Source organism: Monopterus albus, unplaced genomic scaffold, assembly GCF_001952655.1.
Source record: "Monopterus albus unplaced genomic scaffold, M_albus_1.0 scaffold90.1, whole genome shotgun sequence".
Lineage (NCBI taxonomy): Eukaryota > Metazoa > Chordata > Actinopteri > Synbranchiformes > Synbranchidae > Monopterus > Monopterus albus.
The window spans coordinates 197,641-213,303 of NW_018127970.1; the positions used below are offsets into that span (position 1 = coordinate 197,641).

General features: G+C 39.6%; 1 protein-coding gene across 2 annotated transcripts in view; it reads right to left on the reverse strand.

The window, feature by feature from the left end:
* Positions 1-13,921, reverse strand: part of stxbp5b (syntaxin binding protein 5b (tomosyn)) — a 27,931-nt gene extending 14,010 nt beyond the window's left edge. For both annotated transcript variants that reach the window (XM_020607939.1, XM_020607938.1), the window contains exons 1-8: positions 13,359-13,921; positions 11,089-11,186; positions 7,470-7,551; positions 7,035-7,135; positions 5,766-5,900; positions 3,946-4,009; positions 1,186-1,269; positions 1-87 (exon numbers count right to left, since the gene is read on the reverse strand). The exon at positions 1-87 is cut by the window's left edge and continues 19 nt beyond it. In XM_020607939.1, coding sequence (XP_020463595.1) covers positions 1-87; positions 1,186-1,269; positions 3,946-4,009; positions 5,766-5,900; positions 7,035-7,135; positions 7,470-7,551; positions 11,089-11,186; positions 13,359-13,502 — 795 coding nt within the window. In that variant the 5' untranslated portion in view covers positions 13,503-13,921. The remainder of the gene's footprint in view (positions 88-1,185; positions 1,270-3,945; positions 4,010-5,765; positions 5,901-7,034; positions 7,136-7,469; positions 7,552-11,088; positions 11,187-13,358) is intronic.
* Between the last annotated feature and the right edge of the window lie 1,742 nt (positions 13,922-15,663).

Sequence of the window (15,663 nt, forward strand, 5' to 3'; positions counted from 1 at the left end):
TCTTACATTCCATGAAGTCAGAGTGCCATCAGAGTGGCTGCAAATAAACTGTTTACCCTCATGGTGCCAGGCGACTGAGTGGATTGCCTGAAAGACACATAGCGGTAAATCATTGGAGTGTGATACACTAAGTGCAAAATTTACTGCTGTGCAATAACAAATATAATTTGTAACAGCTCCACATTTTAGGGATAAGGCTTATGATATTCTGTTTTTTTTTTTTTGTTTGTTTGTTTTTGTTTTATTGTCAACAAATCCAACAGAACGGCCAAGGATAGTCTATGTCTCCATATATTCCGACTTCCACTAACGGTGTAAAACTTTTATCCTAAAAAGGCTAAACATTGTAATTTAAACTGCTGGGAACTGTAGTTTTTATTAAAAGTGACTCCAGCAGGAGTAAATAGTGAATTTGTCAAGGACCATTTTCAGGCACAGATTAATACACCAAACAAAATAATTGGTTGTCTAGTAAACATTTACAGCAACAGGACTCTCATGTGGGATCAACTAAAAATAACTACCATGTCCGGGTTCATGGTAAATAAAAACATGTCATCCATGTAATAGTCTGGCTCGCTGATGTGCTATTAATAGTTTCTCAGCCCTACAGCTGACACAAACATTACTTGTTTGTAGAACAAGTTCACTGAGACTGCTATGGTCCTTTCATGAGATTTGTAAAAATAAACAAAATATAAAATATCAGACTCATCCTTTAATGGTGCTAAGGTGCCTTTATTTTGATGATCTGAGAAAATGCTTCTCATCAAAACTGAAAATGAACCTGATCCAAGAATTTGGCAAAACTTCATAGTGTTTCACTTCAGTACAGTAATTTGTATAAGTGTTTCATTTTACTTGATCCACTTAATAGTATCCTAATTCCAGTCTGTACAGTACATGAATGATGACACAAACATAACATTTCCTTCACTATACAATAATCAGTCCAAAGCAAAAGTCATCTGACATGTAGGCTCCTGAGGAAAAAAAATCTCCAAGGCGTCCAGTGAGCAGCTAACAAAGTATTTGTGAGGCTCTGTTTTCTCACATGATGGAAGTGACAGATGATGTAACCCAACAAGACTAAACATGTTTCCTAGACAACAGTGAGAAAACCATGCATATGCAGTACTTGCTGTATCTTCACAAGAACGGAGTGGAAAGGAAATAATGCTTTACCTCATCGTAACTGTAGCGGTAGTCAGCTTTTTTGGACTTCAGATCCCACAATACCACAATGCCACACTCAAATCCTATAAGAAGCTGCAATAACAGGAGACAAAGTCGGGTTAGCCAACTGCTATGAAACCACACCCTGCACATACACTGCCTGGCAACTTTAACAGTCACACCTGTACAACTGTATGCAAATCAATGCAACACTTAACACCTTAACATCTGTGTTTATGAAGCTCGAAATGTCACGGTTTTTGGTGAAATTGTCATAAATGTATAAATTCAATTACATGTTTATTAAAGAGGTCACAGCTCAAGGTGGTGTTGTACTAGACTACATTATCTTCAGAGGTGTCTCTATATTTTTGCCTTCCCCAGCTACATACATGAAGAGGGTCAGAATATTAGGAACACCTCTGAATACAGTGCCTTGCGAAAGTATTCGGCCCCCTTGAACTTTGCGACCTTTTGCCACATTTCAGGCTTCAAACATAAAGATATAAAACTGTAATTTTTTGCGAAGAATCAACAACAAGTGGGACACAATCATGAAGTGGAACGAAATTTATTGGATATTTCAAACGTTTTTAACAAATAAAACACTGAAAAATTGGGCGTGCAAAATTATTCAGCCCCCTTAAGTTAATACTTTGTAGCGCCACCTTTTGCTGCGATTACAGCTGTAAGTCACTTGGGGTATGTCTCTATCAGTTTTGCACATCAAGAGACTGAAATTTTTGCCCATTCCGCCTTGCAAAACAGCTCGAGCTCAGTGAGGTTGGATAGAGAGCGTTTGTGAACAGCAGTTTTCAGTTCTTTCCACAGATTCTCGATTGGATTCAGGTCTGGACTTTGACTTGGCCATTCTAACACCTGGATATGTTTATTTGTGAACCATTCCATTGTAGATTTTGCTTTATGTTTTGGATCATTGTCTTGTTGGAAGACAAATCTCCGTCCCAGTCTCAGGTCTGTTGCAGACTCCATCAGGTTTCCTTCCAAAATGGTCCTGTATTTGGCTCCATCCATCTTCCCATCAATTTTAACCATCTTCCCTGCCCCTGCTGAAGAAAAGCAGGCCCAAACCATGATGCTGCCACCACCATGTTTGACAGTGGGGATGGTGTGTTCAGGGTGATCAGCTGTGTTTCTTTTACGCCAAACATAACGTTTTGCATTGTTGCCAAAAAGTTCGATTTTGGTTTCATCTGACCAGAGCACCTTCTTCCACATGTTTGGTGTGTCTCCCAGGTGGCTTGTGGCAAACTTTAAACGACACTTTTTATGGATATCTTTAAGAAATGGCTTTCTTCTTGCCACTCTTCCATAAAGGCCAGATTTGTGCAGTATACGACTGATTGTTGTCCTATGGACAGAGTCTCCCACCTCAGCTGTAGATCTCTGCAGTTCATCCAGAGTGATCATGGGCCTCTTGGCTGCATCTCTGATCAGTCTTCTCCTTGTATGAGCTGAAAGTTTAGAGGGACGGCCAGGTCTTGGTAGATTTGCAGTGGTCTGATACTCCTTCCATTTCAATATTATCGCTTGCACAGTGCTCCTTGGGATGTTTAAAGCTTGGGAAATCTTTTTGTATCCAAATCCGGCTTTAAACTTCTCCACAACAGTATCTCGGACCTGCCTGGTGTGTTCCTTGTTCTTCATGATGCTCTCTGCGCTTTAAACGGACCTCTGAGACTATCACAGTGCAGGTGCATTTATACGGAGACTTGATTACACACAGGTGGATTCTATTTATCATCATTAGTCATTTAGGTCAACATTGGATCATTCAGAGATCCTCACTGAACTTCTGGAGAGAGTTTGCTGCACTGAAAGTAAAGGGGCTGAATAATTTTGCACGCCCAATTATTCAGTTTTTTATTTGTTAAAACTGAGTCTGAAGTTAACACGACTGTATCAACACAGTCTGTAACATTCCAATAATGGGTCACCTTTAATTGTGTGTTTTACAAAAAGAAAAGGTTAAATCAGTTATATCAGTTTTTGGAAACTGTATTTTCCAGCTTAGTTGAATTGTAAGGCTGCCTGTAATTCACAACAACTTTGACTTGTTCTCTTGTTCAGCTGATTTGCTGTGCACCCACTATGTGCTGCACTCAAATAATTCATTTGAAAGTGTACACTTAGAAATTCAGTTTGAAATTTAATTTCTAAAAAACATATAAGTTGCTTTCTAGGAAGTTAGATGGAACCAGTAAAATAAATTAACCCATACTTCACCAATAAAAGTCTGAACATTATTTAACTTTATAATATTCTTAAATTACTACTGATAACTAAACACTTTGTGACACAAATGCATACATGAAGCTTGACATAAGCAGCTTTGACCTGCTTCATTCAATCACAGAGGCATGTCTACATATATGGCCACAGTAGATTTAACAGGTACAATGCATTTGGGTGGGTCTCGTAATGACAAAAAAAAAAAAAAAAAATCTGTATTTCCACCTCCTTCGCCACATTTTTCTCTCTCTGTAACATCATAGAAGGTTTCTGTAAATAATCAGTCGGGGAAGAAATCTATTGTGTTTACCACTGACATTTTAATTAGCAGGAAATGTTCTGCTACTGCTCTCCATTGTAGCTCCATAAACCGTATTGACAATGTGTTGTCTGTGCCGGAGCAGCTGTCCACAGAAAAAAAGAAAAGAGCCTCGCCAGATAACAAAAACAGCGTTTGGTTTTACATTTTGGATTGTGTTTCTTTTGTAAATGCTATGTAGTGTAACTATCAGTTACCTTTCCTTCATCCATGGGGTTATCGCTGATGTGCACGACAGGCCCTGGGTGTGTCTTGGTGGAACTGTACAGGTTTTAGAGAGAAGAGACAGGAAAAAAAAAAGGAGTTTAAGAATATTGGTACTGTGTGGATGAACATGATGTACACCTAATGAGTAAAGCGTATTTGATAGAAGTTGTCTCAGACATACTGTGCAGCTTTTAAGGAGGGAGCAAAATAAATAAGAAGGGAGGCAATCAGGGAAGACAGCCAAAGAGAGAGAGAGAGGAAAAAATGAAATTGTGCATCAGTACATCAGAGAAACAGACATGGGAGAGAGAAAAAGAGACAGAACAGGGTCACATGGGGATGTATGAGAGATCATAGTGTGGAGACAGCATCACCGTGGCAACAGAGCATGAAGGGGCATGGAGGAAGTGGAGGTCTGGCCTAAAGAAAGTGTTGCTGCCTCTAAATGTGGTCTGGTTCCAGTGGTTAATGATCTCATTCCTGGTGATGACTCAATACAGTCAGAGATGTAACAGTGAGTAAAAGGCAGGGATGGACTGGAGGATGGATTCCAGTTGGTAATCACCACAACATGAGAAACCACCAATATAGAAAACTGTTTTAATATAGAGAAACCATAATTAATGTGTGAATGCAGTATCTTTTATTGTCTTAAAGAGTTCAATTTAAAACAGTTTTGAAGTTTTATTTACTAAAAAAAGTCAATTAACTCTATTTTACTAAAACAATAATGTCATAATTCAAGTTTAATGGGTTCAACTTCCACTACAACATTAAATAATCATTAAGATCATAGAGGCTGTTTCTGTCCACTGAAGTCAATCTAGTCCTTTGTGTGAATCCATAAGTTTACAGAGACAACAAACTACGAAGCAGAAAATACATTGAAAAGACATTCCTCTCAGAGATCGGACATCTCGTCTACTAAGAAAGGACAGAATATGTTTTATGAGTCACCCTACAGACAGGAGCGTCTTTCTTTAATCCTTTTCACAGTCAGCCAAAATCATTTCCCATCTCCACTGTCTTTTTCTGAGACATATATCCGATCTGATGGCATACTTAGGTGTTCTCATACTTTCAATTCCCAGATCTAAAACTGCAATTTATCAGATTTCAGCAGCAGACCCTCACACAAACAGCTTAATACTCTACTTCCAATTTTAGCTACCGTTTCAATTTTTTTTTTTTTAGATTAGCGGTGGTTGCACTAGAGAAAACAACTTATACTGGCTTAAGTTTTCATTTGTCACACTATCCATTTTCGACTTTACTATCCATTTTATAATCAAGACATTTAAAGGTTTCTACTCAGTTTGTTGGGTGACACTGATTTTGCCCACTGAAATCTAATTTTACCTGCATGTAGTGCCTGCCAAGGTTTATGTGAACCCTGCAGGAAATGCAGCACAGCATCTGATGAGCTGATCTGATGCAGAGGATGGGATGTAAAAGTACTTGCGATCCTTACAGTGGGTGTTCACACCCAGGGAGTGGGTGACACCGGATAAGTCACTGGGGTTATCAAGTGGGCACTTCCTATCACAGATGTTCAGTTAAATCCGGCAGCAAACACCTCCAGAAGTCTCAGTACCAAGTTCTGGCACGGCACAATCACCACCTCCATACCACCCTCACGCTGATCCAAGGTATTCTCAGCTCATGGTAAACACTGTATCTGCAGACACAGGTATCTGCATTCCTTTGCATTTCAGAGTTTCCTGGTTGAGTGTCAAAAGCACAAGTGCACAAAGGAGATATGCAAACAGCAAGTGAGCAAAGCGGAAAACAAACATCCGTGCAGACTCACAGTTCGATGGCTTTGTTCCACATGATGACGTAGCCTGAGAGAGTGAAGGACTCCACATTGACAATGTGGATGTTTCCTCTTTCTGTGCCGATATAAAGCCATTTGCTCTGGAAGGGCAGGTGGCAATATGTGATTCTGCAGGAGGAGATCATGATCCATCACAACCAGGCTTTTCATTATGTCATGACTCACTCCCATCAAAGAGTCACCCTTGTCCTTAATCATGCAGGTCTAACTAGAGAAGAAGTGAGTGACTAAGATTTAATTACAAAGGCCTTGCTCTGTGACACGCCAATGAAGCCAGACTATATATAGACTAATGGGAAGGAGTAAATACTGCTGTCCTTTCTCCGCTGTTAAGAAGAAACATTATGCCATACACCACATTTACAGCGTCAAATGGCCAGGGATGATGTTATCCGTTTTATTGGGTTTGACTGTTCATTTACCCACATATCATATGTGATTTGTCAGCTCACGTCTCATGTGATTTTGACTGGACATGGACATTTTGACTATATCTGGACAAGTGATTTGTCTCATCTCTCTACATTGCAAAAAAAATGACTGAACTATTGACTGCATGTAGCTGCAATCAATAGCTGCAGAATTTTCTGGCCAGACAACCAAAGCAATGAGCTAACAGGGGCTACAAAGCTCTGTAGAGCTGAGAGGAACTGCAGGATTGAGAGATAATTCTCTGTGGGTTGATCATTATGAGCCTTTTCACATTACACACAGTCGTTTAAAAATATTATTTAGTAGCTTTAACATCTGAAATATTAAGGTTTTAACTTACTTAACCACTAAAACACTGATCCATTTTTTTACTGATTGGCCAAATAGATGCCTGTGCAATCTGTGAGAGGGCTTACTTGTTTACTTATTAGATGTCAGAAAAGAAAATGATACATAAATGATGGCAGGTGGGAAGATGGGTACACAACTAAGGAACCACAGATGAAACTTCCAGATATGTAATATTATTTTCATATTCTTAAATTCAGCTAGAAGGCACTAGTATTTTTGCTGGACCTCAGGAATGATCCTTTCCTGTTTGATTAAAAAGGAAAACCCCAGTTGTTGCAGAACCACAATCCATGAAAGCATAATTTTTCAAGATCGGATGGCAACTAAACATCTAATTATACAATGTGAAGCACGCTGCCAGCTGTGAGGGCTGTTTCTAAATTGTTTTCACGCTTCACAGAGAGACAGATGCAGCATCACTTCAAGCAGAGACGCAGTAAGGAGAATGTGTTACTGTACCTCTCCCTGTTGAACTTGAGAGAATGCAGGATAGCTGGGATTTTTTGCCTCAGGTTCCACAGATGGATGCTGTCATCAGCTAAGGCGCTCACCAGTGCCCCCTGTTAGGAGGGGCAAAACCAGGTGGGTTATTAGCAGGCATGAAACATCAAGTGGCTTGGTATGGGTTGTTTTACATGTTAGCACATTAGCGCACAACTGTGAGAGCATTACAAAGGCATGTGGGTCACAAAGCTAGCATTACTGTTTAATCACTGAGTTCGGTAAAAGTTCACACAGCTAGCAGCGATTCACGTCCTATAAATGCTGAACAGGCACTAGTGTCTACCTGCCTGCGACAATATGGAGAGACATATACAGGAGACTGACAGAGAGTAACGGAGAGGAGGAGAGGAAACCAAACAAGGACACAAGGAATAGGTAAAGGCAACAAACCTCGTTGATCAGGAACTGGAGCTGGATGACAGCAGCACCGCTCTCATGCTGACAGTAGCACTCCACACCTGCACGGCCAAAGCTTAAAGTCGGCTTAGTCAAAGAAAACTGGACAGCCAACCAATAAAGCTCATGCAGAAATGTGGAGGAAAAAAAAAACACATCAAAGGTAGTGTAGATGGTCTGATAAAGTTGTAATGAACAATGTGTGTTTAAATAATTGCTTGTGGATTATTTCCAGCCTACTGTAGATGTTTTGCAAAATTAAACAATTATAAAAATGTCCCCAAGCTCTTTGTTTTTATAACTAAGTGGAATTTAAATTTACATTACGAAAGCTGCACTGGCAATAACATAAAACAAGTCAAACTAGTGAGTTATAAATAAAATCAGTGGGTCCTATGTGTTTTTTATTTATTCACGTTTCAGCAGGTATGACGACAGCCTGATTAACTTAACTCTCCTCGCACTCTACTGAACTACTGAAGTCAGGTCAGAGTTCCCACTTGCTAATTCTGTCCAATTACAAACAATCTGAGTTGGGGATGAACCAAAGGAGAAACCAAAATTACTGCAAGAGCAGCAAAAAAGAGAGACTGTGGCTACAGTGAGGCACTGCCACATAGGCATCCCACAAAAATCTCCAAATGAGAGCATAATGTGGAAAAGCTTGCCTGTTTCAACCAGCCTGTAATCACTTTCACAGAGCTAACATGTGCACAGCGTCATGCACACCTACAAAAGCAGGAAGCCGCACTAAATCTAATCAGAGAATCTCTACACAGATGATTGTGCCTAAAAGACAAAAAAATGTACATCTCATACTCTTAATGTGATCATAGTGAAGAAAAACGCCAAAGACTGACAGCTGTGTTCACTAGCTGAGCCTATTTTGAGCTGACACAGCATCATTTGTCTCAGTGGGATTACCTGAGCTGTGATCAAACAATCCTTTAGTGCCTTAAACAAACGAAGGTGGGGTTGCAGGAGCATCTCAGGACAGCTTAAACAGAGGGCATCACTTCTGCAGAAGGATGACTCAAACACAGACGCTGAGACTCTAAGCTGGCGTCGCTCCAAGGCAACTGAACTCAAACTCAGCCGTGACTTTTAAGTTCTGTTTTAGCTCCTGGACACACAAGTTCTGTACAACATTTGTCAGACTTATTAATGGATGTCATGTCTCTACAGTTCCACCACGGAGGAGGAAGAGTCATTAAGTCTGCTTCATAGCCTCTGGTTGTGCATAAATAAAAACACAGCAGTAGTCTAAAGAGCAAAAATGTTAATATGTAATACTGCAGTGTAGTCAAGAATGTGAACTTTGAGTAGGATCAACTTAGCAGCCTTATTACTGTTGTACCACTGATGCAAGGTGGTGTTGCAACCTGTTTATCAACTCAGTGTACGTAAACGTAAAGCTGTCGAGAGCCCAAACTGATTCTGTTGCAATATATGTAGTTTAATGGTGCTGCTGAGACAAGCTACCTTCTAAGCTAGCAAGACAACTACAAAACACCGCGGTGAGCAAGCCGGACATTCTGCTGGCATTTACTTCCACCCTTCACGATCACTCCCTTTGCTAGGAACATACACGCTATGCTATAAGTACAAACTACATAAAGTAAAACACATTTCCCTGGCCTTTATTTCATTAGTATGTTTCTGAGACTGTGTGAGTACAGTAAGTAACACTACTCAGCTGTGACTGCATGTGATGAGAAGGAAACAAAAAGTTGAAGTTCCCATCATCACCCATCTGTCATATGACTGGGTTCAAATGATTTGTCATTATCAAAATAAATAATGTCTTTAGAGTTCAAATGAATAATCAACTAATCAATTACCAGAACATAATTAACACCTGTGAAAGTAATTTTTAAGCAAAAATGCCAAACATTCAACCTACTCTCTGAGAAACTGCAATAATTACTATTTTCTAAAATTGTACAGAAGAAACAATTTTGAGTATTGAGAAAGCAACAGGCAGATAAATATAAATAATAAAAATATGTTTAGCTCTATGTTCCACATGTCAGAAACAATATTTAGGCCATTGTCTACTTAAATCCTTCATATTAGGGAGAAAAACACATACTGTAGTCCAAACCTGCTAAGTTTTAGTATCATAAACAGACACTGAATATGCTGCTCTCACAAACTCTGCAGGGATTATGAGTTTTTTCCTAAAGAGGTTAAAACATTGCATTAGAGTCACACCATGAATATCACCACTTCCCCATTCAGTACACCAGCATGGTTCACCATAGCATTTCAACATCAACAGTTTTCTTGTGTAGTCTGCTGATAATCACCCGGCCAGGAAGTTATCTTAGTCATGCTGATTTTCAAGTGAGAGACGGAAAGACTTTTCTGCAGCCTTTCTAAAGGTCTAGGGTACGAATGCCAAAGAAAGAAGAAGCTAGAGACACACAGGAGTTCACTGAACTAAAATGCAAACTTGTGAAATATTTTATCAGTGTTGCACATACAGACATCCCTTAAAATGCATGTAATTACCACATTTAATCTACAAAAAAATGTTTTAAAAGTGCACTGGCCTTGTTCCTTAAGGGCCAAATTACAGTATTTTTACTAGTAAAGGCACATGCACTGGAAAGAGCAGGGAACAGCCTACAGTAACACACTGATTAAAACACCGTAGCAGAGACAGATCTTGTAAGAGCAGACATTTATTGCTTGTAGACACCTCATTGAGCTTATGTCTACTGAGCTGTGGCAGCGTTTCCAAACTCCACAGGCAATGAGGTAGATCAATACAGCCTGTCTTTTGATAAATGGACCAACTGCCTGAATGACAGTAATCCCATCAGCTCCACCTTACACATTAGGACAATGTGGAGGCAGTGTGTGTGCTCTGGGAGTTGCCCTGTAAACACAGTGTTCTCTTAATCTGGAGAGTGGATAAAGACGAGGATGGAGCAACTTCCAATCACAAGCTAAAGCAGATTGGCCTCTAATGCAGGATATCAGCACAAAGGGAAACCTTGTGCTTGTGCACAATAGGTCAACCCTGAAGACATGTTGTTAGCAGCATAACCTGGATATGACTGTTTTGTTGCTGTGACTCATGGAAGATGCTTGGTTAGCTGTAAAGACAAATTTCTATCCTTGAATACAAACAAATACAAAACTGACTCCCAACTGCCCGAGGGGGGCCACACAGCACTGGAGAAGCTTGACTGTGTATGTGTGCTGTGCAGCTCCAGCGATGTTTACAGCATGTATGAAGTGGCATGCTGACGCAGACTGGGCAGCACAGTTGATGAGACTGGCTCATCGGCATATGGCAGAAGAGCTGTTCATGTTACTGCAGAGATACCACTAATGAGCCTGGCTGCTAGCTGTACAGAAGCACATCCTAGCTAGTGCCCACCTCTGAGCCCCTCTCTGTGGTTTGGATTTTCTTTTTGGTGCAGTGGATGACAGGAGGCAAAAGTCAGGTCGGTTAATGTGCAAATTAACCAGACTTGGAATGCTAAAGGGCATCTGGGTCATAAGACATTTGCAGAATAATGCTAGCAAGACATGTGTCTGATGTGTATACATGAGGAAGAAGAAAATGGCTTTGTTCATTTTCCTGAGTAAAAAAGGATACAGTCTCAAAGCTCCAGTCTGAGTCCCGATGGCCAAGATTTTCTGCACAGGGTCAAAAGCCATTGAGGATGGCTGATATGGGAAGCCATGACGCACAGTCTGCGAGAAAGAGCAGAATTTATATGAGATCTCCAGTCAGCTAATCAATCTGCAACAGAGTTAAGATGACATTAGAGAAGGAAAAACATTATTATAATCTCCTAGAAATGTGATCCATCAATGTGGAAAATTAGTCTCATTATTAAAATAAACAAGATAAAGCATAAACATTAGTGCAAATGGAAACTGGAATGTTTCTCTGGTAACAGCCTGACACGTGTGCAGGCTTAATCCTGGAAAACATCCACACAGAAAGAAAATCATTTCAACCATCCCAAGGCTCACATTTGCAGCCTTACAATGCGCTTCATTGTCAAAATCTTACAGTGCCACAGCCACCAAAATAATTTCATCATCATCAGGCATCCATAACATAATTGTTTTGGGTTAGAAACATTGCCCAGCCACCCATGAGCTGTGTACAGCTTGCAGCAGGATTATATAACAGGTAATGCTGTAGCCCTATAACCTGGGGACCTGACCTGACCTGTTCTGCCTCCAGCTGGGGCAGAAGCTGGTGGGCTGGCTCTCCAAGGCATCTGATGCATTTCACACAAGCAAAACCTTTCCAGCCAGACCTAACAGGCTAGACTATTGAACCATGCATGACTAAAAATTTGTTTTTGGGAAATCATATAGCCTATGATATAAAGGATAGCTTTTTCTACACCTGTCTTCAAACAATACTCACACACTGACATGTAAAGTGACAGAGTGGGCTGCAGTTATCACTCCTCCCGTCTATACTGACCCTGACGATGCAATTTTACTGTAATGTACGCAATGGGGGACAAGATGCACATACCAGATTGGATGTAAAAATCCATGAATGTATAGCTTAAGCTAACATGAGGCTTCACTAGTCTGACCAAGTTAGAGAATTCTTGGTAGAAAATACCTTATTTTATTAATGTGATTTACTGTAGCTTCAGCCTTTGTACCAGCAGGGGAAGAAACATTCAGATCATTTACTTAAGTAAAAGTACCAATATAACCCACTGCAAACAAAGGTCATGCATGAAAAATCCTACTTAAATTGAAGTACCTAAATATTAATAGAAAAATACGCATAAAGTATCAAACTACTGTTTTGGTACTTGTCACGGATACTGTGTATATGACATTATTGTTGAAGCACTGGTGTGTAAACAGCATATTACTGTTGCAGGCAGAACTGGTTTCAACTACGTTATGAACAGTTAGGTTTGGTCCAGTGGTACCCAACCTATGGGTCAGGGCTTTCCAAAGGGTCACAAGACAAACCTGAGATATCCTAAAATGATTAATGACAAACACATTTTTGGCAGGACTGATAAGAACTCATAAACATCTTAAACTTGATAAGCAGATGCAAATACACACTAGGTTGGTTGTTTGTTTTTTTTTGTAAGAGGTCACAAACTGAAGGGTTAGAAAATACTAGATTAATTTTAACAATGTGTTGTACACTTAACATATTTTGTTTTATGTAAAAACCAAAAGTAATTAGCAGTCTATACATTAGCTGCCAAATAAATGCAGTGGTATAAAAAGTAGAATACTTCCCTCTGGATTGTAACGAAGTAGAATCTGAATAAAAAGCAAATACTCAGGTAAAGTACAAGTGCCTCATAAGTGTACTTAAGCACAGTAAATATACTTATTTCCACCACTGATTTTTGACCAATTTCTTTCATTAGTCATATTTAGATTGGATCTCCTTATGTACAAGATGTGTTGTTACAGCAACCAGACATTAGTTCAATGTACACATGAGTATTTGAGCATTGTATTAAGATAGATTTGGAGAACACTATCATTTGTCTTCCCTTCTTTGACAAACTGCAGTAAGCTTATTATGTTAGCTAGCTAACTAACAGTGACGATGAAAAAACGGTGACTTGAGGCGACGATTCAGTGCAATGCAAACAACCGCTATAATAATATCCTGCAGACAGCCACCAAGACAGGTGGCCAATGTCGCTATAGTTATAACTAGTACTTAATATTATATGGACTACAATTCTGTTGTGTTTTACGCGCTATATGCGTACACTCAAGTAATTTCCATGCCAATGAGCACTGCTGAGAAGGGTGAAAACAACGCCAGTTTGTGGTCACGCCGCTGTCATCTGACTCTGTCAGTGTGCCAAAACAGTCCTTTAATATTCGCTGCTATTATCGGGAACCTACCTTGCAAAGCTGAAAATGTTCCGACTGGAGAGTCTCTTGGACAACATCGTTTTCCCTGGGATGACCCGGCTGAGCAGGTGCGGAGGAGGAAGAAGAAGCCGCTGTCAAGCCGTCCAGCACCTTTCTAATGTTAAACTTCTTCATTTTCCTCCGGTGCAGACGCGATGCTTGAAAAAACAGACCAAGCGAGCTACCATAAACTGGATAGACAGGGTAGCTGCTAACTAGTTAGCCCAAATAACGCACAGTTAATATCTTTCTTTATACATTTCGCATATTACGGAGGGCGTTGCCAGCGCACTCTCCAAAAGCACCCGAGCCACAAACATTGATTTAGTGAGTCCTTTCCAGTGTCCGTGTTAATCCGCCATTTATATCGCCAGCTTTAGCGTTATTCGATCTAAAGCAATCGTTTCCGCAAGCTGTTTCCCCAGCGGCCAGGGCTCAGTGGGTAGCGAACTGGCTACGGAAACGCAGCGAACTGCAGCGGGGATTGAGTCTGCGCAATGCGGTCACCCGGATGTAGCGCCGGTGTTACAGCTTACTCTGTCACCCGTCAGAGTATGTGTCCGCGATAGAAGTACCAGCTAGCATAACAAACGTTTTAACCACAGCTGTATTTTGTGTTCCGATAGTTTACAGATGTATTGATAATTTCTGTTGAAGCCATACAGTGCCCATTAAAAAAAATTATGCCACAGTGACTCATGTTTTCTCTGTTGTTTTTTACTTGACACAAAAAAATCATAAAACAACTTTATAACAAATAGCTCAATATAAATTAAAAAATACTTAGGTCTTAAAATTATATTTTCAGTCAGCCTATCTTTAACATTATTTACCAGTGGAGTACAAGCACTGGGCTATCTATCAAAATGAACTGTAAAATGTACAAGACTGATCATTCTGTCCGGTGGAAAAATATATCAAATGGGACTATGCTCAAAAACGTAAAACGTTATAATAACATCTAATAATGACAAATTTAAAAAGTTGATAGAACAAGTGATTTTAACCTTAAATGCACAATTCCTCTGATTGCAAAAAATGCTGAGCAGAACCTAAAAATCATATTTTCAGTTTGTTTTGAAGCCCCCTGCTGGTTAAGGAGTTCACAGCAATCTTAATGCCTTGGGGCTTGAATAAGTGACCCTTTTAACACTATCAAAGCCATAAAGTATAAAAACTAAATAGTGCAGTGGCAGTGAAAAACATGTCAAAGATGTTTTGTGGAACAGCTAAAATTGTGCATTTATATCTTCTCATTGAATAAGCCTCTTCACTGCAGTTCTTTGAAATTTGATAAGAAGGCAATCCTTTTCTAAACAGGTAATTCAGGATTCAGTCTATTTTGTATCCATGGAAAACAGGCTGCATTTCCTCCTTCCTCATTCCTCAAAAGGAGGAGAAAAACAAGTTTATTTTACCTTCACAGAGAATTGTGTTTAAAACTAGGAAATCTGGTTAGGTGAAAACTAGAAACCCGAGTTAAACCTTTATGGTCTGACTCCAATCTGATAGGCTATATTCTTACTGACTGGTATTTCTTTACTGATTCAGGAATCGTCAGGAGTTAAGTAGAAATTCTTTAATAATATATCCAAAGTGAGGCATACATTTGTTTTTTAGATTAATATTCTGGTGAGGACAAAAATATAGACACCTTAGAATATAACATCCAGTACAACACCACCTTTAACTATGACCTCAATAAGAAACATATAATTGAATTTATACATTTACAGTCATGTGAAAAAATTAGGACACATTTTGAAAGCATGTGTATTTTGTAACATTTTTTAATATTTGGTTATTTAATCTCAATTTTAACAATACAGAGAGATTAAAGTAATACAACTAAATGATTAAAACTGAAGAAAGGTCTTTTCAAGAGCTTCTGTAAATGTAATTCTACAAAAATGCCTATTCTAACTGAGGAAAAAGATAGCACACCCTCACATGTATGCCCTCTTAAAATGGTTCATATCATACACAGGTATATCACACCAGGTGCACATAATTAGTAGGTCGTTACTCAGCATTTTGAATGAGGCTTGCCCCATCTAAACCTCAAACATTTAGTTTGGTGTGCTCCTGACTGTTGAAGTGAGAGTGAGCACCATGGTGAGAGCGAAAGAGCTGTCAGAGGCCTTCAGAAAAAACATTGTAGCAGCCTATGAGTCTGGTAAGGGATTTAAAAAGATCTCAAAAGATTTTGAAATCAGCCATTCCACTGTCCGGAAGATAGTCTACAAGTGGAGGGCTTTCAAAACAACTGCCAACATGCCCAGGTCTGGTCGCCCCA